The sequence below is a fragment of the Urocitellus parryii genome, chromosome 1 (genome assembly GCF_045843805.1).
Source record: "Urocitellus parryii isolate mUroPar1 chromosome 1, mUroPar1.hap1, whole genome shotgun sequence".
Classification (NCBI taxonomy): domain Eukaryota; kingdom Metazoa; phylum Chordata; class Mammalia; order Rodentia; family Sciuridae; genus Urocitellus; species Urocitellus parryii.
Genome location: NC_135531.1, coordinates 60858239 through 60882965, shown reverse-complemented (window position 1 = coordinate 60882965; position 24727 = coordinate 60858239). Strand labels below are relative to the sequence as shown.

Sequence of the window (24727 nt, the reverse complement as noted above, 5' to 3'; positions counted from 1 at the left end):
AACTAAGTAGTATAATGCCTAAAACTATTTCAGGTAGTCCTTATTTTTCCTGTAATAAGGGAAAACCTAGATTTAAAGTGATTATATGATTATAATAATCCTTATTTGAGCCAAAATACTTAAAAAAAATCTGTTAAACTTTTTTTTTTGTAGTTTTTCAAGCATTAAACATATTACTGTGGGCTGGGGATGTGGCTCAAGCGGTAGCGCGCTCCCCTGGCATGCGTGCGGCCCGGGTTCGATCCTCAGCACCACATACCAACAAAGGTGTTGTGTCCGCTGAGAACTAAAAAATAAATATTAAAAAAAATTCTCTCTCTCTCTCTCTCTCCTCTCTCACTCTCTCTTTAAAAAAAAAAAAAATATTACTGTGATAGTCATTGTAATTTTCTTTCTGACCTAGCCAGTCTTGTTTTCACAACAAAACATGAACATCACTTACCCAGTTTGAATCTTAATTTTATTTTTTACTGATTTTTTTGTAATATATTCTGCGTAATAAGTTTTTTGCCTGTTTTTGGGGTGGAGGGCTGCATTATTCAATCTTAATTTTACAAAACTACATACCCTGGCTTGGGGATATAACTTAGTGATAAAAGGCCCTGGGGTCAATTTCTAGTACCAAAAGCTAAAAACAAAAACTAGATACCTGGGGACTGGGGTTATAGCTCAGTGGTAGAGCACTTGCCTAGTACATGTGAGGCATTGGTGTGATCCTCAGCACCACATAAAAATAAATAAATAAAATAAAGGTATTGTGTCCACCTACAACTAAAAAAAAGAAAAAATTAAACTAGATAGCCTTTTTAATGATTGAAATATTTTGGGAGGTATGTTCTGCTGTAAAATAAACACATACATACATTAATATGGTTTTATCTTTTCAGTCAAATTCTCAACTTGAAACTGAAATTGAAGCTGTATCCTCCAAAGTTTCAGAATGCAGAATGGATGAAAATCAAAGTCATGTGGTTCTTGGAGAAAACCTTCATGTTAATGAAAGAAATATTTTAGATGAAAAGATGAGGTAAGTTTGCTTTTAATGAGAAAAGCATAAATGTTTTCATTTTTTGGATTTTTGCATAATTTTATATAACTTTGTATTCTGAAAATTTTATGAAAGGATAAAATAATAATTAAGTTAGAAGGTTTTTTATTTTTTGGTACTGGGGATTAAATCCAGGAGTACTTAGCCACTTAGCCACTTTCCCAGCCCTTTTTATTTTTTGAGACAGGCCTATTGCTCCACTAAATTGGAAAACTGGCTTTGAACTTGAATACTCTTAATCTCAGCCTCCTGAAATGCTAGGTTTATAGGTGTTGGCTGTCGTGCCTGGATGAACTAGAGTATTTTAAATTTAATTCTTTAAATATTTTTAAGAGTCACATTGCTGATAATCTGAATGTTTGGCAGCTATCCTTAGTTTTGTCATTAAAGTTAAACTGTTAAATTTTAAGGTTCTTTTCTCTTGCTTTATTTTTAAAAAATACTTAAAGGATTCCTTTGTGTCTTTAGAAATTTATAAGTAAAAATCAGACTTAATAAGTGCTATGAAGTACTTACTAGATACTCTATTTAGAGGTAACTACATCTAAGCCAAATGGTAAAATGAGTTTAAATAAGTTGCAGTTAGTAGACATTTTGTCATTAATGCTTTTACATATTTCTTGCAGTCTGCTTTATTACTAGTATTAAAGTAGGAGTATTAGCTTCTTTAGTAAAAAACACCTTTCCTTTCTGAATATAATTCATGATCCATATAATTTATGATGTTATCTTTATAACTAGAGTATATTTTAGTGAAATATTTATTCATTTTCTTCTAGGATGTCTTCAGCACCTATGGGTTTACTTTGACTGTCCAGTGTTCTTTAATTATGGAGTGATAGTGGTTTTGTGTGGGGGGTGGGGGTGGAGGTGGTGCAGAAGAGACATTATTATATCTTTTTACTCTCTAGTTAAGTGAAGTCATAGAAAAAAAATTTAACCATGTTATGTCATCTTTCTGAACACAGGGTGCTGTTGAGTTTAGGTTGTTTTAAACAGTTTGCTTTCATTGGAATAGGTTTCTAATGTAAAACATTTATTGGTTTAGTATGGATTCATTTTGTTTACTTTTTCTTTTCTTGATAGTCTTTTCATTTTATGATTAAGGTCAATTTTTACTTCCCATTAATTTCAAATTCTTAATGAAATGTCTAAGAAATGGGTAAGCCATTTCTTCATTTTTTAATAATTTGATGTTTAAATGAAGTCACTGATGCTTAGTAGTGTTTTTTTCACTAAAGTGTATTACAAATACACTTGTTTTAGAAATGCTATTGGATTAGGTTGATGACTGATTCCAAGGAGAATTGATAATTAATTTCCCTTAATGATTCTAGGAAACACTTTCTCCCAAACTTTAAAGATGAACCTGTTTACATTTTTGACTCTCCTAGTTACTAATTATGTTGTTCTTTTCTGTATATAATTTAATCTGGTTTTGATCTGACAGAATTTTATGACCTTATTCTTGTTCATTCATTTCACAAATATTTTAGTGTCCTCTTTGTGCCAGACATTGTTCTAAGTGGTGATAATAAGACACTGAAGAAACAAAAATTTTTGTCACTGTGAAGATTATTTTGAATAGAGGAGACAGATTACAAACAAGAGAAATAACTTGAATAAATAACTATAAATTAGAGAAAGACAAAAAGTGCTGGAGAAGGAGTACCATTGGAGACAAAAGTTAAAAGAAATGAAGGAACATGGGACTGAAGTTGGGGCTCAGCAGTAGTGCACTTGCCTGGCATGTATGAGGCACTGGGTTAGATTCTCAGCATCGCATATAAATAAATAAAATAAAGGTCTACCAACAACTAAAACATTTAAAAATAAATAAATAAATAAAAGAAGTGAAGGAATAGGTTAAGAGAATGTCCAGGAAGTAGGAACAGCAATTCAGAAGTACTCAGAGTATGCCTGGCGTGTTTGTAGAAACAGCAGAAAGGCCAGTGTGGACCAGAGTGAGAGCAAGGAGTGGTAGACATAGGAGAGTTAAAGGCTGGACGATCAAGATAGGTTGTGTAGAGACACTGTGAGGATTTTGATATTTACTCTAGTGGGCTTTTACGTGTTAGTGACTTTCAAGGTCGGTTTCTCTTAATGTTCTCATCTATAATTGACTAAGTAGACCTGGAGGACTTAAATAGTTTAAAGTAATATTGGCAATTTAGAATTTAAATTTAATTTTTCAGGATTTATGACTTTCAGATTGGTAAGCTTCTACTATATATGAACAGTGTTTCCTGAAAGAAGCTTTTCATGATTCAAATATGCTTAGCCTTTTTTTTTTTTTTGGTACCAGGGATTGAACCCATGAGCATTTAACTCACTGAGCCACATCCCCAGCCCTTTTTAAATATTTTATTTAGAGTCAGGGTCTCGCCAAGTTCTTAAGTGCCTCGCTAAATTACAGTCAGGCTGGCTTTAAATTTGAAATCCTCCTGCTTCACCCTCCTGAGCTGCTGGGATTACAGTCATGCCCAGCTTAGCCTTTGTATTTTTTAATGAGAGAATTGTAACTATTAAGACTTCCTGTGTAGAAATCAATCCCGTGCCTTTTCTTTCTTTTTTTTAAAATATATTTTTTAAAGTGGTATATGGATACGATATCTTTATATTATTTATCATTAATATTAGTATTTCTTTTTGGGGGAGCGGGTGCCAGGGATTGAATTCAGGAGTCACATCCTCAGCCCTTTTTTTGTATTTCATTTAGAGACCATCTCACTGAGTTGCTTAGGCCTTGCTAAATTACTGAAGCTGTCTTCGAACTTGCAATCCTCCTGCCTCAGCCTTCCAAGCTGCTGGGATTACAGGCATGCACCTCCATGCCCGGCTATTTTATTTATTTTTATGTGGTGCTGGGGGTTGAACCCAGTGCCTCATGTGGGCTAGGCAAGCACTCTACCATTGAGCTACAACCCCAGTCCCCTGTCTTAATCTTTAACTTTTTCTAGATCATAAAGTTTATACCAACTGTTGCTGTGCTGTAGCCAAGCCATCTCAGCTTACTTGTAAAATTTGAAATTTTTTAGTTTTAAAATAGCTATTCTTATGTCTAATATTAGTTTTGTTGTTTCTTTTCATCTCAGAAGCACGTTGAATTTATGTGTGTATTTTTCTTCTTCAGTATCTTTGCAAAATCACAATTGATAAAGCTGTAGTATAACTTACAGTGTAACTTATTGAAGTTAACTTAAATATAACTTGTTTTCCCAAATACTTTATACTGGCATGCATTAGCCAGAATTGTATCTTTTTAAACATGATGTGAACTTTCTTGGTGTTTTACTACTAGAACTTTGTGAGATTGGTATATTTGGAAATGTCTATGTACTTTGTTTTCTAGATATTTTATTTAAATATGTTCTTAGGATTAGTTTTTTTTTAAATGTATCTTTTTTTAGTTATTGATGGGCCTTTATTTTATTTATTTATATATGGTGCTGAGAATCTAACCCAATGCCTTACACCTGCTAGGCAGGCACTCTACCACTGACCTACAATCCCAGCCCCAGATTAGTTTTTGAATAGAAATATTTTAGAGAACTCGTATAACAAAATTTATGTTAGGTTTTATATTTCTTAATTTAGTTCCTTGCCAGTTGCTTAAATATTTCTGGGAAACCATAAGATTGATATTTGGGTTGTCCTAAAAGCTGTGATTCTACTACTGTATGTTAAAACCTTGTCTGATATGGCATATACAAATGGATTAAGTTAAAAATCTTACAACATTGACTGTCAGTAAACCCTTTTCTGTGAGAGTTGTATTCTCCTTCCCACTCCATCCCTAGTGCTGGGAATTGAACCCAGGGCCTCATGTTTTCTGTGAGCCTTCAGAAATATGGTAGAAAAATAGATTCTTAACCTCAAGCCTGCTTTTGAGCCGAAGGCCCAGGTGGTTATTGTGTATTTGTGTAGGCTTTAGAATCTAATAGAAGGCATTTGCTTGATGTACCATTATGAAATCATTTTCAGCTACTGGTTTTGGGTATTTCAGTTATTTCTCTAAAAATTACTTAAAGCAGCATGAAACTACACATCAAAATCAATAATAAAGTAAAAACGATACATATTATAAAAATATTCCCAATATATACATAAAATGGAAGCTATAAAAGCTTATGTGCTTTTACTTTTATATCAGCAATGTAGGAGTTTATTTTACATACTTGGTATTATCTCCAATTTGTATATAATGCTTTGAATTTAGAATTGGTTTGTATCCAACTTCATTGAATAGCTGTTATATCAATAAGGAATTCTGATTTTATTTTTTCAATGTGATTTACACTTCCTTTCAGACATGAAAATAAACCATATGTTCCTACTCCAGCACAATTGATAAGAAGGAAATTCCAAAAGTCTAAGCCAAATTTGGGAAGGGCACACAGTAAGAAAGAGGAACCAGGTATAGAAAAAGGTACATATCAAAGTAAGACAAGCAAACAAGAAGATAATTTGCCACAGCAAGGAAATTCTGACATCCATTTCTTTCTAAAAGTAAGTTTTTGGGGAAAATTTCTTTTAGCACGCTCTCTTCTGTCAGAATTGTGAAGGAGAGTATTGGTGAAATACAGTTTTGACTTTTTATTTTATTTTGTTTTGTTTTGCAATACTGGGGATTGAACCTAGGGCCTTCCTCCTGGGCAAGTACTCTTACAATGGAGCTATTATCCCCAACCCCTTTTACAAAATTTGATTTTAGTACAGGGTCTCACTTGAATTTGTGAACCTTCTGCCTCAACCTTCCAAGTAGCTGGGAGTATAGGTGTGTACCACCACACCTTACTAGTTGAACTTTTTTTTGCGTGGTTCTAGAATTGAACCCAGAGCCTCATGCAGTGCAGGCAATTGTTCTGTCATGGAGCTACATCCCTAATCCTTTTTATTTTATTTTATTTTAATTTTTTTTTTTGAGAGAGAGAATTTTAATATTTATTTTTTAGTTTTCGGCAAACACAACCTCTTTGTTTGTATGTGGTGCTGAGGATCGAAAACGCATGCCAGGCGAGCGCGCTACCGCTTGAGTCACATCCCCAGCCCTATTTTATTTTATTTTGTTTGCAATACTGGGGATTGAATTCAGTGGCACTCTACTACTGAACTATATCTGCAGCCCTTTTTATTTTTTATTTCCAGATAAGGTCTTGCTAAGTTGCCCAGCCTGGCCTCAAACTTTTAATTCTCCTGCCTTAGCCTCCTGGGTAGCTGAGATCATTTTATTTTTTGAGACAGGATTTTGCTAAATTGCTAACCTGGTCTTGAACTTGTGATCCTTTTGTTTTACCCTTCTGAGTAGCTTCGATTATGGATGTGTGCCACCATGTCTTGAACTTGTGATCCTTTTACTTTATCCTTATGAGTAGTTGGGATCATAGGTGTGTGCCACGGTAACTGGCTAATTTTGACTTTTATACTATAACTGTTTTCATGAAACCTTTAGAAACTGATCACTATGTATCTGTGCAGTATTAGAGTTTTAGGCCAAACAGTTAAATTTACATAGAGATTCTTTCTGTGGTAATATTACCTTTTTTCATCTTAAATTTAAGGAAAAAGCGGAGAATCTGTCATCTATGGAGGTTTCAGCAAGAAAAGATTTTTTAGGCTCTAGAGAATTTAGTTTGGCCAAAAAAGATGCTCAATTAGAAGAAGTTGGACCATCTGGAAGTGTTGGAGAGGAAAATATAGGAACTAATTTTGTGTCTTCAATTGTAGAAGAACAATATCTCAGTAAAGTAACAAGGTAATATTTTCTTTAACAAATAGAGTAGGAAATAAAAATCATTTATTCTTTATAGGTGTCTTACCTTAAATTACTGTTAGAGCAAAAACATGGCTTATGAACAGAAGTGAGATTGTTTTTTATTTATAAGTTTGTCTGTTTCCTAATTTTAGTGTTTATTTACTACATTTTACTTTTTTCTGATTTTCAGATGTACACCCAGATATATAATTTGTGGGTGTCAAGTCTGTTAGATAATAGCAAATGCCTGATCAAAGAGTAATGTTTATTAGAGTACTAATTCATATGAGATTTTAAGCACGAATGAATGGTACCCTTCTCTAGGTGGTTGTTTTGCAGGGGTCGGGTGGGGTACTGGGGATTGAACTCAGGGTCACTCAACCACTGTGCTATATCCCCAGCCCTATTTTGTATTTTATTTAGAGGCAGGGTCTCACTGAGTTGCTTAGTGCCTCACCTTGCTAGCTTTGAACTCTCAGCCTCCTGAGCTGCTGGGATCACATGTAGGTGTTACCACACCCGGTTCTTTTCTAGTTTTTGAAGAAAGTGGGAAGGAACCTAAGTTCTAGAAAACAGCATTGCTCTGATAAATTTTTTTGTCTGCCCTTTTTCTTTTAACCTAAACTATTCACCCAGTAAGATAAATCAGTATCACTATTTGATCCCACAGTCTATAATTATTCCATGTATTTTATCCCTTTTTGTTCTAATAATTACAAGTTTTTTAAAATTTCATCTCTACCACCACTTATAATGGGGAAAAATAGCCCAGAATTTAAACATTACTGTGCAGAATTCTTAATGAGAAATAAGTAGTAGTTAATTATTATTTTCACGGCATAAGTCTTTAAAAGAATTGGTGGTGGGAGTTTTCGTTTTAATGACTGAACTGAGACTTCACTCTCAACACCTTGGTTTTCATTAAATTATTGCATATATGACCATATTGTTATTTTGATTATACATATAGCCGTCCACAATTGTTAAAAGAATCAGATTCCTCCAAAATTGCTCAGGATCGAAGTACTGCCTCTGTGTGTGAGACAGATCATAGTGAAAGGAGAACACATAGGAAGATCAAACCAAATGTCACTAAAGGGCGTGGATCAAAACGAACTCGGGGTAAAACCTCAAAGAAGGAACCTAGAGCTTCCAAGTCAACGCTGGTGACTCTTCGGGCTTCCCAGGAAGAAGATGAAGATGATACTGAAGATTTTGAATCTGACTATGAAGAAGAAAACTATCATCTTGCCCCAGAAGAATTAAGCAAGGCACCAGTGTTTGTTCCCATTGGTCTGAGATCCCCTGAGCCTGTTTCTGCTCAGATTGAGGAAACAATGGAAGAGGTAATAATTTTTGAATCTTTAACATTTCATCAACTTATACTTTTCTTCCTTTTTCTTTTAATGGTTCATTATTTCTTCTCTTAGTAGATATTAGGATTTGAAGAGTTCCTTTTCTAAATAAACTGCCACCAGATATAATCTGTTTAGGACCTAATGAATAGCTTAAGGAATCACTAAAAGTGGCCTTCTGTGACCTCCTCTGATTACTCAGCCCCTATGTCCAAGACTCAGCAAAGGAACTGGTAGAACAATAATGATAGAATTCTGCCTATACTTTTATGTAGAAGTGGCTTAATATACTTTTTTTATTAATTTTTAAAATGTTTGGGAAGATATTTCCTGTAACTTTTTATAATAGGGTCAGACTTAGTTCTGGTTGATATAGAAGGGACTTTTTTATTCTTTTTTGAAAAAAATTGATAAAATACACATTATATAAAATTTGCCATCTTAACATTTTTTTAACTGTACAGTTCAGTACTACCATTATCACCATCCTTTCATAAAACTCTTCATCTTGCAGAACTCTAATTCTATACCTGTTAGTCAATAATCCCTCATTTCTCCTACCTCTGAACCTTTGGCAACCACCATTCTAATTTTTGTCTCTGAATTTAACTCTGTAGGAACCTCGTGCAAATGGAATCATACAGTATTTGTCCTTATGTGACTGGCCTGTTTTACTTAGCATAATGTTTTCAAGGTTCATTTATAAAGTTGTAGCATATGTCAGAATATCCTTCCTAACTTCGGGGGTTTTTTTGGTGATGTTGGGGATTGAACCCAGACAGATTCTTGCACATATGAGGCAGGTGCTCTGACACTGGGCTATGTGGCTAGCCCAAAATGTCTTTCCTGTTTTAAAGGATAAATAATATTTTTGTGTCTGTCTCACCTTTTGTTCATCCATTTGTCCATCAATGAACACTTAAATTGTTTCAACATTTTGGCTATTCTAATTAGTCTTCCTGTGAACATGTAAGACAAATATCTGTTTGAATCTGTGCTTTCAGTTCTTTTGGGGGATGTATTCATAAGTAGAATTACTGGATTACAAAATAATTCTATATTGACTCTTTTTTAGTGACTGTCACTGTTTTAATAGTGGCTATATCATTTTACTACTAGCAGTGACAGGTATTCTAGTTTTTCATATCCTTACCCAACAGCTGTTATTTTCTAACTTTTTTTTTTTTTTTTTGCTATGCTGGTAATCAAACCCTGGTCCTCATGAATTCTAGATACTGCACTTTACCACTGAGCTGTACTCAGCTGTACACTTTTAATTAAAGTGGTAGTTATCTTAATGAGTTTGAGGTAGAACATATTTTGCTTCCTTAGTCTTTTTTTCCTCCTCTTGGTTTAGTATTCCAACTTTGTAAATTCAAAGTTTTTTGTTCTGTTAGTTTTAGCCAGTCATTTGACTAAAGAGAAGCATTTTGAATCAGTTTTGTCTAAGAATTCATAATAGTTTCTGAGTCATTTGAAGTAGAATCAAGAGTTAGCTAATTGTGGTAGGGATAATCAGTGGGAAACATAAACATAAAACAGTTCAAATAATGTTAAAGTTAACCTTAATGTTAAGATAGATCCTTTAAGAAGTAATGGATTGCCTGAATCTGTAGAGTCACACTTAAGAATGTAAATCAAAACTTAATTTTATTTTATTCACTATTAATCATAGCATACTATAGATTCTTGAAACTAACTGAAAATGACACAAAAACAGGTGGCTTTTTGTAATGAAAAATTTAAAGTAAAGATAATTAAAGATTTAGTTGAAATCAAACAGAAGAATAGTGAATTTTGTGGAAAGACAGCTGATTAGTATACTACATGATAGTTTAGTTATATATTTTGTATTTTTCTTTGCATGAAGCTAGATTGCTAGTGAAAACTGATATCAGAAATTAATTTCTTAAAAAAAATTAATTTCTGAAAGTCAGATTTCAATATGTATCCCTGAATTAACACAGAATATCTTCTTATTTAATAGCAGTAATAATAATAATTTAACAGGGAATACTTATATTCCTTTTAGTCAGCTTACTAAAATGAAAATTGTTTAAATGTTAACATTTGTTTACATGTCAACATTTGTTTATATGTTCTTTAAAAAACATTGAAATAAAATGAAATGATATAAGCTCTAATATTGATGAAACTTGAAAACATACTAAGTGAATGAAGCCAGTCACAGAAGATCACACACATGATTATTCTTATATCAAATGTCCAAAGTAGGAAAATCTATAGAAAAAATAGATTAGTGGGATTGGGAAATGAAGGGGAGAAGTTGGAAAAGTGATAGCTAAGAGGTATGGGATTTCTTTTTGAGGAGATGAAAATGTTCTAAAATTGAGTGTGATGATGTTTGCTCACATCTATAAGTATTCCAAAATATATTGAATTGTACACTTTGTGGGCGAATTGGGGTTGGGGGTAGCTCAGGTTTTGAACTCTTGCCTAGCATGCACAAGGTTCTGGGTTCCCTCCTCAGTACTATGAAAAAGGAAAAGGATGAATTTATGGTATGTAAATTATATCTTAGTATAGCTCTTATAAAAAAATACAGCATTGGTAAGCTGTATGAAGCCTGAAGAACCAACTTTTTAAAATTATCTAGAATATTCCCTTTCCCTACCCATTTCCAACTTTTCGGAATATATTTTATTTTCACAAATCTCTTGAAATTTTAAATTTATTCCAGACCTTTTGGATATTAATGAAGATTTTTATCTTAGTTTTGCATTTGAAGAAAGACAAAGAACTATAGTAACTATTTTTTTTAAATAAACATTTTTTATAACTTTATTTGCTTTTTTATTTTTTTATGTGGTGGTGAGGATTGAACACACAGTGCCTCACACATACTAGGCAAGCGCTCTACCACTGAGCCACAACCTCAGCCGTAGTAACTACATCTTGAAGACAGATTCTCAGACTTCATTCCTATACTCATACATTCTATTGAATCACATAGTGCTTTATACTTATCTTGGAGTCCAGCTCCAACAGGGGGTCTCAGGAGACGAACAGATGGTGAGGAGTCAGCGAAAGGGGGGTGGGGAAACAACACAGACACCAAAGTGAAGGTGCTGATCCCAGTCTTTACTTGTGAAGTTGATCATATATACTTTTCATTTTGGCAGGCTCACAGTACTTTGTGGTTACAAAACAGGAATCATTATTCAAAGAAACAAAATATTATGTATCGACAATTATAATAGAAGAATGTATCTTGACTTATGCATAAGCAAGCATTTTTCCTTTCAGTTCGTGTTTTGCTTTGAGCTGTTTCTGTTTAGTTAACTTTTAATAATAGTTAGAAATGTCCCAACTATTGGCCTATACCTTGACTATTCTTTCTTGACTTTCTGACTGGAACCGGTGCCATGGTTACGGCAAGTGGTTAACTTGTTATTAATTTTAATCAAACAAGAGTAAGAGCACAGGAACAAGAACAAGTTGCCCAGTACTAAGCACTAATCTGTCTTCTTAACATTAATTCTTCTTCTCTAGATTTAATTTAATTTCTCAAAAACTTCCTTGACAGGAATACAGGGAGTTTTCATTAGACATTAACAATTTATGCTCCACAGCTGAATCATTGTATTTAGAGCAAACAGATCTATTCTTAGAAGTAGTTGCATTAATTGGGAAAGTCATGTTTTTTCCTTCATACTTAATGGTCATATGAGAAATCACAGCTATACTTATTAAAGGAATACAAAAACAAACCAGCCCATTCCCAGAAACATACTGCACTCCTCCAGAAGATGGACGCCTTGCACCATCCACCTCAGTAGGGCCTTGCCATTGCCTGAGTCAGGGGAGGGGCGCAGCATTTATCTTTCTGTTAATAAGGGAATAGGAGCCATACTGTAGTGTATATATTTTAGGAGATTAAATTAGTGTCTTTTTAAACTCTGATCATAGGGGCTCTTTGACTAGTAGGGCTGCCACATGAGAATAACTGTGAGTGAACCCATTTCCATGGGTGTCAAGAATCGTGTAGGCTTTGGGACTTTGGGAAAAGATTGTTGTACTGGGGATGAGGTGATGATCAGTCTTGTAAAGCACTTTAAGTCCTCTCTATTATAGCATTTATGACACTGTATAGTTCATTTATTACTGTGTTTCTCGTATATTGTGAGTTATTGAAGGCAGGGACCAAATGTGCCTTATTTGGTTTGTGCCTCTATGCCCATATCCCTCTGGTTTTTAGGAAGCACTTCATAAATGTTAACGAATGGAAGAAATTGGGGAAAAATAAGGGCAGGGTGGGGAGGATGAGAAATGAAATGCCAGGCACTATGATTAAGCCTTACAATTTTTGGTTACTGGTTGTAATAGTCACAGTCCTCTCAAAAACTTTAAATGTTTTACTTTTGACAAATTGCTATCAATCAGTTTTTAGAATCACATTTCTTTTTTTAAATTTTGTGTGAATGTGAATTGTTTCCTTCATTTGAAATTTAATTTTATTTGTTCATGTGGAAAATAATAAAAACATTTATTTTTACAGCTTGAAATAACTGAGAATGTTGCAGATATAGGATGTGTAACTGTTGTTGAACATGAGCTTTCAAACACAGATGTATCTACTCAGGAAGTAAAAGTAGAAAAAAATTTGAATACATCATCATTTGTAAGTATCCATGTTAATGTTTTGTCTTTTGTCCTTTGTTTACTTTCAAAAGACTATATGGTTACTTTGATCGCTTTAAGTTTTCAGTTCTTTGCTTTTTCTCTCATGTATGGAGTTGTTAGTATAAATAGTAAAAGTTTGGGAATAGTCGTGGATTTTGTATTTGACTTGAAAAGCATTGGTTTTCGTGTGTGTGTGTGTGTGTGTGTGTGTGTGTGTGTGTGTAGAGCTTTTAATGTCCCTGTTGACTTTACATTTGATCTTAGCCAAAAGGCTGATAAGTGATAGACTTTTATATGAAAATTCTATTGCATTAAATCTATGTCAAATGTAAATTACTTAAAATATATTTAGTTTCATTTTGTTTGCCATTCTTCCATGTTTAGTATTAACCTTGTTTTTGCAAATGAACACTTGGAATTGTCCTTTTTTTTTGGCACTAGGGATTGAACCCGGGTGCTTTACCACTGAGTTACATCCAACTTTTTTTTTTTTTTTTAAACTGGGTCTTACTAAGTTGCTGAGGGCCTTGCTAAGTTGCTGAGGCTGGCCTCAAACTAGCAATCCTTCTGCTTCAGCCTCCCAAGGTGGTGGGATTACAGTGTGCCATCAGGCCCAGCACGGAATTGTAACTTCTTGAAAATGCTTTTAATGATATATAATATACACATTGTATGGTTCACCCATTGAAAGTGTTCTGTTCAGTGATTTTTTTTTAGTGTATTCACAGAGTTGTGCAAGTATGACAAATCAATTTTTAGAATATTTTTATCACCTCAAAAACAAATTCCATATCCATTTGTAGTCACTCCTTATTTCCCCTGCAAATCTCTATAGGCTTATGGAACAACTATTTTTTTGGTACTGGGAATTGAACCCAGGGCACTTTACCCTAGAGCTATATTCCCAGCCCTTTTTTATATTTTATTTTGAGATAGAATCTCAAAAAGAACTTGCTGAACTCGAACTTGTAATCCTCTTCTTTTGCCGCAGCCTCCCCAAGTAGTTAGATGTGCATCACTGTGCCAGCCAATTATCTGCTTTTTACCTATAGATTTTCTTATTCTGGACATTTTATAGAAATAGTATAATATTGTATAATGATCAGCAGTATTTAAAGGTCCCCGTTTATTCACATTTTGCCAACACTTATTTGACTTCTTTTGATCTGTGCTTGGGAGTGTATTGTCTCATTATGGTTTTGATTTGCATTTCCCTAATGACTAATGATGTTGAGTACCTTTTATGTGTTTATTGCCCATCAGTTTTTTTTTTTTTGGAGAAAATGTTGATTTAGATCTTTTATATTTTTATTTTTTAATTTTTAGTTGTAAATACATAAATAATTTACTTATTTACGTATTTATATGTGGTGCTAAGGATTGAACCTAGTGCCTCATACATGTGAGGCAAGTACTTGCTCTACCATTGAGCTACAACCCCAGCTCCCAGATCTTTTTTAATTGGTTGTAAGGGTTTTTTTTTGTGTGTGTGGGTTGTTTTTTTTTTTTTTTTTTTTTTTTGTGTGTGTGTGTGTGTGTGTGATACTGGGGATTAAACCAGGGACCTTACACATGCTAGGCAGTTGCTCTACCACTGAGTTACATCCCCATCCCATAGAATTCTTTATATAGTCTAGGTACAATTCCATTGTCAGATGTATGATTAATAGATATTTTCTTCCATTCTATGAGCTATCTTTTCATGTTCTTGATTATTTGCCTTAAAGCACAAAAATTTCTACTTTGGATGAAAGTCTAATTGATTTTTTCTTCTTTTTGGTACCAGGGATTGAACCCAGGGGCTCTTAACCTCTGAGCCACATACCCAACCCTTTTTATGTTTTATTTAGGGACAGGATCTTGCTCAGTTATTTAGGGTCTCACTTTGTTGCTGAGGCTGGCTTTGAACTTATGATCCTCCTGCCTCCGCCTCTCAAGTCACTGGGATTATAGGTGGGCACCACTGTGCCTGGCTCCTGATTGATTTTGTTGTTGTTGTTGTTGCTTTTGCTTTTGGTGTCATATCAAGAATCCTTTGCCAAATCCAAAGTCATAAAAGTTTACCACTATTTTTCTTCTAAAAGTTTTATAGTTTAAGTCTTTGATCTATCTTGAGTTAATTTTTGTAATTATTGTGATAATCTTTTTATCCAACTTCCTTCTTGTATGTGACTATTCAGTTGCCCTAGCACCATTTGTTTGAAGAGACTTCATTGAATGGTCCCAGCATCCTTATCAAAAATCAGTTTATAATAGATATATGGGTTTATTTTGGGACTGTTAATTCTTTTCCATTGACCCATAGCTATCCTTAGGTTAGTGATGCTACATTGATTATTGTTGCTTTGTACTAAGTTTTGTAGTTGAGAAGTGCAATAATAAATACAATAAATATTTTATTATTGTCAGAATTATTTTGGCTGAGTCCCTTTAATTCCATATGAATTTTAAAATTAACTTGTTAGTTTCTACAAAGAAGTCAGGTGGGATTATGTTTGGAATTTCATTGTATTTATAGATCTTTGGGAAAAAGTTGCAGCCTTAACTATGTTGACTCTCAGTCCATGGACATGGGGTGCCGGGGTCCTGCTGCATCAAAATAACCGGGGGGGTGATGAATAACTTGTGCACATTGATACAGCAGGAATGGGAGCCATTTATTGTAGGGCAACAGAGCTATTTATACATTTTGCACAGCTTATCTTAATTAGCATAAACTAGATACATCAGTCAACCAATAAGGAATCTCCACACTTAATGGCTCGCTTTTGTTACTTCTCAAACCACTCCCTTGGACATTTTGCCAGGCACCATCCAGACTTGTTTACGAACTCTAACATTTCTCTGGCAAAATACCAGGTGTTATTTTTGACTTATTTACAGACCTTAACAATGGGGTATATTCCTTTTTTGGAAGATTGAATCCAGGACTTCATGCATACTACAAGCATTCCACCCACCATTGTAGCTCTACCACTGAGCTACACCCATAGTCCTCCTATTTATTTAGAACTTCTTTGATTTCTTTCAAAAATGGCTTGTAGTTTTAGAATGTGAGCTTTGCACTTCCTTGCTAAATTTATTTCCAAGTGTGCTATTATTTTTACCATTATTGTGATTGGAACTGTGTTCTTAATTTCGCTTTTGGATTGTTGCAAGTATATTGAAACATAATTGATTTTTATATATTGATCTTGTATCCTGCAACTTTGCTAAACTCATTTTTCAGTGGATGCCTTAGTATCTTCTCTGTACAAAATCAAATAATCTGCAAATACAGATTATTATTTACTTCATGCTTTCTATACTAGTTTTCTAGGCAACTGTAACAAAGCACCACAAACTGAAGTGGCTCAAAGCCACAGAAATTTTTTCTCTCAAGGTTCTGAAGTTTAGAAGGAAGCCCCAAATCACATCACAGTGTATTGATTCTTTCTGGAGGCTCTGAGGGGGAAATCATTTCATGATTTCCATGGTGTTTTTTTTTTGTTGTTGTTGTTGTTTTTTTAAGAGAGAGCGAGAGATAGAGTGGTAGAGAGAGAGAGAATTTTTAATATTTATTTTTTAGTTTTTGGCGGACACAACAACATCTTTGTTTGTATGTGGTGCCGAGGATCGAACCCGGGCCGCACGCATGCCAGGCGAGCGCGCTACCGCTTGAGCCACATCCCCAGGTTGTTATTGGCAGTGCTTGTCGTTTCATGATTTGAGCAGCATAATTCCGTTCTCTGCCTCCAATACCACACGGCATTTTCCCTTTTTATGTGTCTGTGTCTTTTCTCATCTTCTTATAAGGACACCAGATATATTGGAATAAGGGTGACATATTTTTGTGGGGAACACAATTCAGTCTGCAACACTCTTTGATCTGAATGCTGTTTCTTTTTCTTGCCTAATTTCCCTGAGTAGAACCTCTAGTTAAATGTTTCTTAGAGAGTGGACATTCTTTTTTTTTTAAGTCTGTACTTGGGATTTAAGCTGGGGGTCCTTTACCACTAAGCTACATCCTCACTCCTTTTTATTTGTCGAGGAGGGTCTCACTAAGTTGCTGAGGCTGGCCTCAAATTTGTGATCCTCCTGTCTCAGCTTCCCACATCCCTGGGATTATAGGTAGATGTCACTATACCTGGCTTAAGAGTGGACATTCTTGACTTGGTCTTGGTTTTTGGGGAAAGCATCCAGTTTTTCACTGAAGAATAATGTTAGCTGTGGGTTTTCCTAGATGCCCTTTATTAGGTTGAGGAAATTCCCTTCTTCTATTTCTAGCTTTTTGTGTGTTTTATCATGGAAAGGATGGTAAAATTTATCATATATTTTATTCTGTTATCCATTGAGATGATTGTATGATTTTTCTTTTATTATATTGATAAGTTGTATTACATTGATTTTGGGATGTTAAGTCAACCTAAATTTCCTGGGATAAAACATGTTTAGTTATGATGTGTCATTTTTATTTGTTGCTGGATTCAGTTTATTATTTTATTGAAGGTTTCTATGTCCATATTTATGTGGTTGTCTTGTAATGTTGGAAGTCCTGCTCCCCTTGGGAAGAAAGCTTTCCAGCTGGGACCAATGGGAGAGGGGCCCTGTTTTCTTGGCTGTAGCAGTCTGAGGTGCCATCTCTATCGTGAGAACTGTGAAAAGGAGGAGAGAGCACCCAAGGTTCACATAAATGCTTGCCTTTATTTATAAATAAATTTTTATAGATCTTGAATCGATGTTTCTTCACATTCACCTTTTGTTTTTAGGGCCATTCAGAGGCTTTAAATGCGTTGCTTTTTTATGTTATTTTCACCAGTTTTACTGGGGAATGGATCAATGGAGCTCTTCATGGTATTGCTCTTAAAATGGATCCTGTAATTTCTCAATTTATTAATTTCTTCTTTTTTTTATGGTACTGAGGATTGAACTTTTTTGCATGCTAAACACAAGTTGTTTTTCACAATTAGTTGACAAGTATGTTATGAAGGTCAATTGCATTCATTGCAGTAATTTAGTTTAAACTGTTCCAATGGTTTGGACAAAGCCAAAAGAAATGCCAAACTAGATTTTTAATATATTAGGCTTTTCCATCCACTGAGCTTTATGCCATCTATATCCAAGTTTTAAGCCACCTAGTAGTGTAAAAAATTTGTGATGTTCTTCAGATTTCAGTAAAAGCTAGTAACAGATTTGACTGGACTTGAAGGATTATAAAAGTAAAAAAGTAGAAATGGTTAGGTGTACATAGCAGTATGATTAGAGTTAAAACTTACATTTAAGAAGAGGTAAAATTAGAAGCAAGAGAGAAAAGAATTTGCTATTATTTTCTTCTTGTTTATGAAATATTATGAATAATCATAAATTTAAAATATTATAACTAAGGGTATAGAAAGATCTATAAAATGTAGTACTTCTTGAGAGACAGTGCATGTGTTTGGGGGAAATACTTCAGATGTTCCCTATCTTTTCCTCTTTCAGGAAATAACCACAGGTGAACAGACCCAAGATGAACCAGGTAACTGTTAAGGAAACTGCTAAAACTACTTGATTAGCACTAGCACAGTGATTTAGCACTGGTCATAGTGAATGAGTCACTGTGCTGAAGAATTGAACAAAAATGTTCAGGTGTTGTATGTTATCTTTATTATAAACTTAAATCCTTGGGATACTACTTTTAAAAGGTGAGCTGAAAGTTCAGAAAAGTATTTGTTGAGCGTTTCCTCTTGATTTGCACAGATGAGGACATTTTCTTTGAATATATTATTTATGGGAGAAAATGGTTTAGTAAATAAGAGCCACCAGTTTATGATTTTTTAAATTTGTAGTGTATAAACTGAACAAAACACAGCACTAGTAAGGGAATAACAGAGGATATTGAAACTAACATCATCAAAATGGCGATATTACCAAAAGTTCTCTATAGGTTCAGTGCAATGCCAATCAAAATCCCAACAGCATTTCTTGTAGAAATAGGTAAAGCAATCATGAAATTCATATGAAAAAATAAAAGACCCAGAATAGCAAAAGCAATTCTAAGTAGGAAGTGTGAATCAGGAGGTGTAGCGATACCAGATTTCAAACTGTACTACAAAGCAATAGTAACAAAAACAGCATGGTACTGGTACCAAAACAGGCGGGTGGACCAATGGTATAGAATAGAGGACACAGAAACCAATCCACAAAATTACAACTATCTTATATTCGATAAAGGGGCTAAAAGCATGCAATGGAGGAAGGATAGCATCTTCAACAAATGGTGCTGGGGAAACTGGAAATCCATATGCAACAAAATGAAACTGAATCCCCTCCTCTCGCCATGCACAAAAGTCAACTCAAAATGGATCAAGGACCTTGATATCAAATCAGAGACTATGTGTCTGATAGAAGAAAAGGTTGGCTCCGATCTACATATTGTGGGGTCGGGCTCCAAATTCCTTAATAGGACACCCATAGCACAAGAGTTAATAACAAGAATCAACAAATGGGACTTAATTAAACTAAAAAGTTTTTTCTCAGCAAGAGAAACAATAAGAGAGGTAAACAGGGAGCCTACATCATGGGAACAAATTTTTACTCCTCACACTTCAGATAGAGCCCTAATATCCAGAGTATACAAAGAACTCAAAAAATTAAACAATAAGAAAACAAATAACCCAGTCAACAAATGGGCCAAAGACCTGAACAGACACTTCTCAGAGGAGGACATACAATCAATCAACAAGTACATGAAAAAATGCTCACCATCTCTAGCAGTCAGAGAAATGCAAATCAAAACCACCCTAAGATACCATCTCACTCCAGTAAGATTGGCAGCCATTATGAAGTCAAACAACAACAAGTGCTGGCGAGGATGTGGGGAAAAGGATACTCTTGTACATTGCTGGTGGGACTGCAAATTGGTGCAACCAATATGGAAAGCAGTATGGAGATTCCTGGGAAAGTTGGGAATGGAACCACCATTTGACCCAGCTGTTGCCCTTCTCGGACTATTCCCTGAAGACCTTAAAAGAGCATACTACAGGGATACTGCCACATCGATATTCATAGCAGCACAATTCACAATAGCTAGACTGTGGAACCAACCCCGATGCCCCTCAATAGATGAATGGATAAAAAAAATGTGGCATTTATACATAATGGAGTACTACGCAGCACTAAGAAATGACAAAATCATGGAATTTGCAGGGAAATGGATGGCATTAGAGCAGATTATGCTAAGTGAAGCTAGCCAATCCCTAAAAAACAAATGCCAAACGTCTTCTTTGATATAATGAGAGCAACTAAGAGCAGAGCAGGGAGGAAGAGCAGGAGGAAAAGATTAACATTAAACAGAGTCATGAGGTGGGAGGGAAAGGGAGAGAAAAGGGAAATTGCATGGAAATGGAAGGAGACCCTCATTGTTATACAAAATTACATATAAGAGGTTGTGAGGGGAATGGGAAAAAATAAGGAGAGAAATGAATTACAGTAGATGGGATAGAGAGAGAAGATGGGAGGGGAGGGGAGGGGGGATGGTAGAAGATAGGAAAGGTAGCAGAATACAACAGTTACTATTATGGCATTATGTAAAAATGTGGATGTGTAACCGATGTGATTCTGCAATCTTTGTAATGTTTTGAATAACCAATAAAAAAAATTAAAATAAACAGAAAAAAAAGAAACCCATTGCTAGAAAATAAACAACGGAGCTAACAGTCTTTTTAAAGTAAATTAATTGCCAGATTTGTTTTTCTGTTTTAATTTTGCTATATTTCCTCACAAGGCACCAATGATGGAAGTACTGAAGCTGCCATAACTTTACTAACAATGGGAGATCTAGTATTGCAGTCAGAGATCAGCACTGAACAGGGTGATGGTAAGAGTGAAAGCTAAGTCCTACCAATGAGAAAAAAAACTTAAAATCTGTTAAGAAATTACACCCATGATTTGAATAAATAAGCCTTTTACATTTGAAATTGTCATCAGTGTTGTTTTCTAGAAATGGTAATACTTATGTGTTGATCCATCCTCCCCCTCTTGCTATCTTTTCTTTTTAGATTGTACTGGAAATTGAAACCAGGGGCACATTACCATGAGCCACATACCCAAGCTTTTCTATTTTTTATTTTGAGACAAGGTAATGCTAAGTTGCTTGGGGCTTTGCTTAATTGCGGAATCTGCCCTCAAACTTGAGATCTTCCTGCCTCAGCCTCCCTACCACTGTGCCTGTCCTCATCCACTGTCAGCCCATTTAGGTGTGGTGAAAACCATTTTGAGATAGTGCATTTAGTTTATTAAGAATAATTTGAAGCTGGGTGTGGTGATACAGGCCTGTAATCCCAGCAACTTGGGAGGCTAAAAGGATCAAAAGTTCAAGGCCAGCCTCAACAGCTTAGTGAGACCTTAAGCAATTTAGCGAGACCTTGTCTCAAAAAATTAAAAGGGCTGGGGATGTGGCTTAGTGGTTAAGCATCCCTAGCTAGGTTCAATCCTTGGTACCAAAAAGAAAAGAATAATTTGGATTCATTGAATAGTTGCTCTAATGGCTTATGTTTATCATCATAAGCATCATTGGTTAATTGAGGTTATTTTGTCACTTTATACTCGTTTCGTTAGCAAAGGATTTGCTGCTTGAAAAGATTTTCACAATCATTGAGAGAATTTAAACTGTTGTGATAGTTTTTGGGTTTTTTTTTTTTAGAGAGAGAGAGAGAATCTTTTAATATTTATTTTTTAGTATTTGGCAGACACAACATCTTTGTTTATATGTGGTGCTGAGGATCGAACCAGGGCCGCACGCATGCCAGGCGAGTGCGCTACTGCTTGAGCCACATCTCCAGCCCTGTGATAGTTTGGACAGAAGCCAAAAGACAATGCCAATCTAGATTTTTTTAATATATTGAGCTGGACTTACAAGTTATGGTCTTTGCCATTGATTATCTTTAACTACATTAAGTGAAAAATCATGCTAATTGTGTTTCTGGTAATTACTTTGTTAATGACTTATCTGCCATTCATTTTAGTTGTTAGATGTTTATGCTTGTTACACTATATTTATTAGGAAAGTATGATTTGTGTTCCCTATACTATAGAGCTTCATTCTCAGTGACAGAGTATTATAGTAACGCTTGTCACAAATCTTGAAGACATAAAATATAGATCTTAAAAGCTAATAAATGAAGGCAGTCCTGTCTTGAAATCCATTCGGCATTATGCAATCATTGGAAGTAATTAAAAAAAGAGATCAGGGCTGGGATTGTGGCTCAGTGGTAGGGCTCTTGTCTAGCACATGTGAGGCGCTGGGTTCAATCCTCAGCATCACATAAAAATAAATAAATAAAATAAAGGTATTGAGTCTAACTACAACTAAAAAAGAAAATTAAAAAATAATAATTTCAAGTATATAGGCCATTAATTTTATAAAAAAGGCGGGGGGATGCATTACTTTCAGTAGCACAAAATTTTAGTCATAAGAATTATTAAGCTCATTACAGGTCAAATCCCCAAAATGAAATATGGGATCATGAGTTTAAGTTTGGATCCAAAAAGAGCAATCTTTAATAATAACGTAGAATTTTATAATTATTAAATGTTGAAGAATTAATTTTCACTTGGATATCTATTTATACTGGGTCAATTTTAATTTCCTATTTTTTTCTGCAGTAGGAGTATGTGTGTTTCCTGATGTTCATTCAAAGGATAAAAGTCATATCCCTTTTATCCCAGATAATGTAAATCACAAAATTGTTCATGAATATCAGGAGGTTTTTTCACCTGTCATTAGTACATCTCCTGCATCATTTGAAGAAAACAAGATTGAACTGGAGGAACAAAGTACTAGAGAAGAAGTTGGTTTAATGGAAGAAGTCAAGAAGAATGCTACATTGACCAGGTTTATTTTATATTCAATTATTAAATGTTATTAAACCCATCATAAATTTAGTTAATAGATTTGAGTAATGCTTGTAACAATGTTAATTTCTCACCAATTAAATTACAAATTGGTTGATCTAGAGTTTAATGATTTACTTATTAAAGTTATAACAGTGTTATCTGTCTTTAAAGATTTAATTTAAAAGATTTATGTAAATGTATTCTCTGTTTTACAGATATGTTCTACAGGTTTTCTTCTCAAGACCTCCAGTAAATGTAGTAATTAGTAACTTTAGAATTAAGAAATGAACACTTAAATATGCCATGATACCTGAAAGGTATTGCGTTAACTGCAATCAGTGTGAGAGAGTAAGAGAATTCTTTAGTAATTCATAAATTTCTATTATCTTTGTACATTTTAGGAATACAACTTCTAAAGTGACCAATAATTTGAGAATGAGAAGTAGATTTGTCAAGCCAAAGCCAAATCTTGAGAAGGTTTTACGGACCAACAGGTTTCATGCTCATCAGAAAGTTCCCGGTTTTTGTGTTTTAAAGGGGGAAGAAGTAGAAATTCAAAGAGGTAAATTTATTTTTCACTTACAAACTATAAAATTGCTTTGACACAGAAATCATATTAGTATTTCAAAGGGATGATTTGTTAAAATTATTTTGACTTTGTTTTTAAATACAAAATATCACATGAGCTATAAAATAAATCTGCCAACTGGTTTCGGTAATTGGTATCATTTTGCTGTATTTGCCTAATCACGTTTTTTCTTTTTTTGGTGTGTGTGTGTGTGTGTGTGTGTGTGTGTATGTACCTGTGTGTGTAGGAATACTCAAACGTCTCTTAGAAAGATATACATGACTAAGGATATAACTCGGCGGCAGAGTACTTGCCTAGCACGTGTGAGGCACTGGGTTCGATCTTCAATACCACATAAAAATAAATAAATAGAATAAAGATATTGTGTCTAAGAGATGTGTTTATCTACAAATGAATAAATAAAGCCATGTTGTTCATCTGTAAGTACAATAAATAAATAAATAAATAAATAAGATTTTAAAAATGGGAGGGGTATAAACAGAAGACACGTGGCAAAAAATTCTATATTGCACCCAAAGCTTAATGGGCAGTGGCCCATGCCTGAAATCCTAGCAGCTTGTGGGGGCTGAGCAGAAGGATCAGGAATTCAAAGCCAGTCTCAGCAACTTATCAAGACCCTATGTAACTTAGCAAGACCCTGTGTCTGAATAAAAATTTTGAAAAGGGGTGGGGATGTGGTTCAGTAGTTAAGGGCCCCCAGGTTCAATCTCTAGTGCTGCAGTCTGGCTGGACCCAAAATAACCGAGCCGCCATGAGGTACTTGTAGATTCAAAACAGGAACTGGGGACTATGGGTGCACTATCGAATTTTTTGCCACGTGTCTTCTGTGTATACCCCTCCCATTTTTAAAATCTTATTTATTTATTTATTGTAGTTACAGATGAACAGCATGGCTTTATTTATTTTTATTCATTTGTAGATAAACACAATATTTTTATTCTATTTATTTTTATGTGGTGTTGAAGATCCAACCCAGTGCCTCACACGTGCTAGGCAAGTGCTCTGCCACCAGGTTATATCCTTAGTCAGGTATATCTTTCTAAGAGATGTTCTCTGCTTATTTTTAAATTGAGTATTTGTCTTTTTATTATTAAGACTTCTTGGTCTGTGTGTATACCCCAAGGGTAGAGAACATATTTAACACCCACAAGGCCCTGAATTTGATTTCCCAAGTCTTAAAAAAAAAAAAAAATTCTTTGTGTTTCAGTATCTTTTATTTTTCAGGCTTAATATATTGAAAAGATCTTTTGATATAATCACACACCACCCTATTTAATTTTTTAATTTTTATTTTTTAAGTGACCTTATTATATTGTGATGTACCTGTTGACAGCTTGTCCACTTCCTTTTCTGTCTCCCTTCCTTTCCAATGGCCCACCCCCTATGGCAATACTAGACCATGGAAAGTAGTGCAAACAATAGGCTACCTATATTATATTGATCTCAGGTTTAGAAGATCTGGATGTTAGCGTTATCTTTTA

At 34.6% G+C, this 24727-nt stretch overlaps 1 protein-coding gene across 5 annotated transcripts in view; it reads left to right on the top strand.

The window, feature by feature from the left end:
• Positions 1-24727, top strand: part of Bdp1 (BDP1 general transcription factor IIIB subunit) — a 100566-nt gene that overhangs the window by 55276 nt on the left and 20563 nt on the right. For 3 of the 5 annotated variants that reach the window (XM_026393231.2, XM_026393232.2, XM_026393230.2), the window contains exons 22-30: positions 888-1027; positions 5359-5557; positions 6610-6803; positions 7774-8149; positions 12678-12800; positions 18263-18299; positions 20547-20639; positions 22427-22655; positions 23059-23219. In XM_026393231.2, the coding sequence (XP_026249016.2) occupies positions 888-1027; positions 5359-5557; positions 6610-6803; positions 7774-8149; positions 12678-12800; positions 18263-18299; positions 20547-20639; positions 22427-22655; positions 23059-23219 (1552 nt within the window). The remainder of the gene's footprint in view (positions 1-887; positions 1028-5358; positions 5558-6609; positions 6804-7773; positions 8150-12677; positions 12801-18262; positions 18300-20546; positions 20640-22426; positions 22656-23058; positions 23220-24727) is intronic. The other 2 variants (XM_026393233.2, XM_026393234.2) reach the window with 2 other exon arrangements.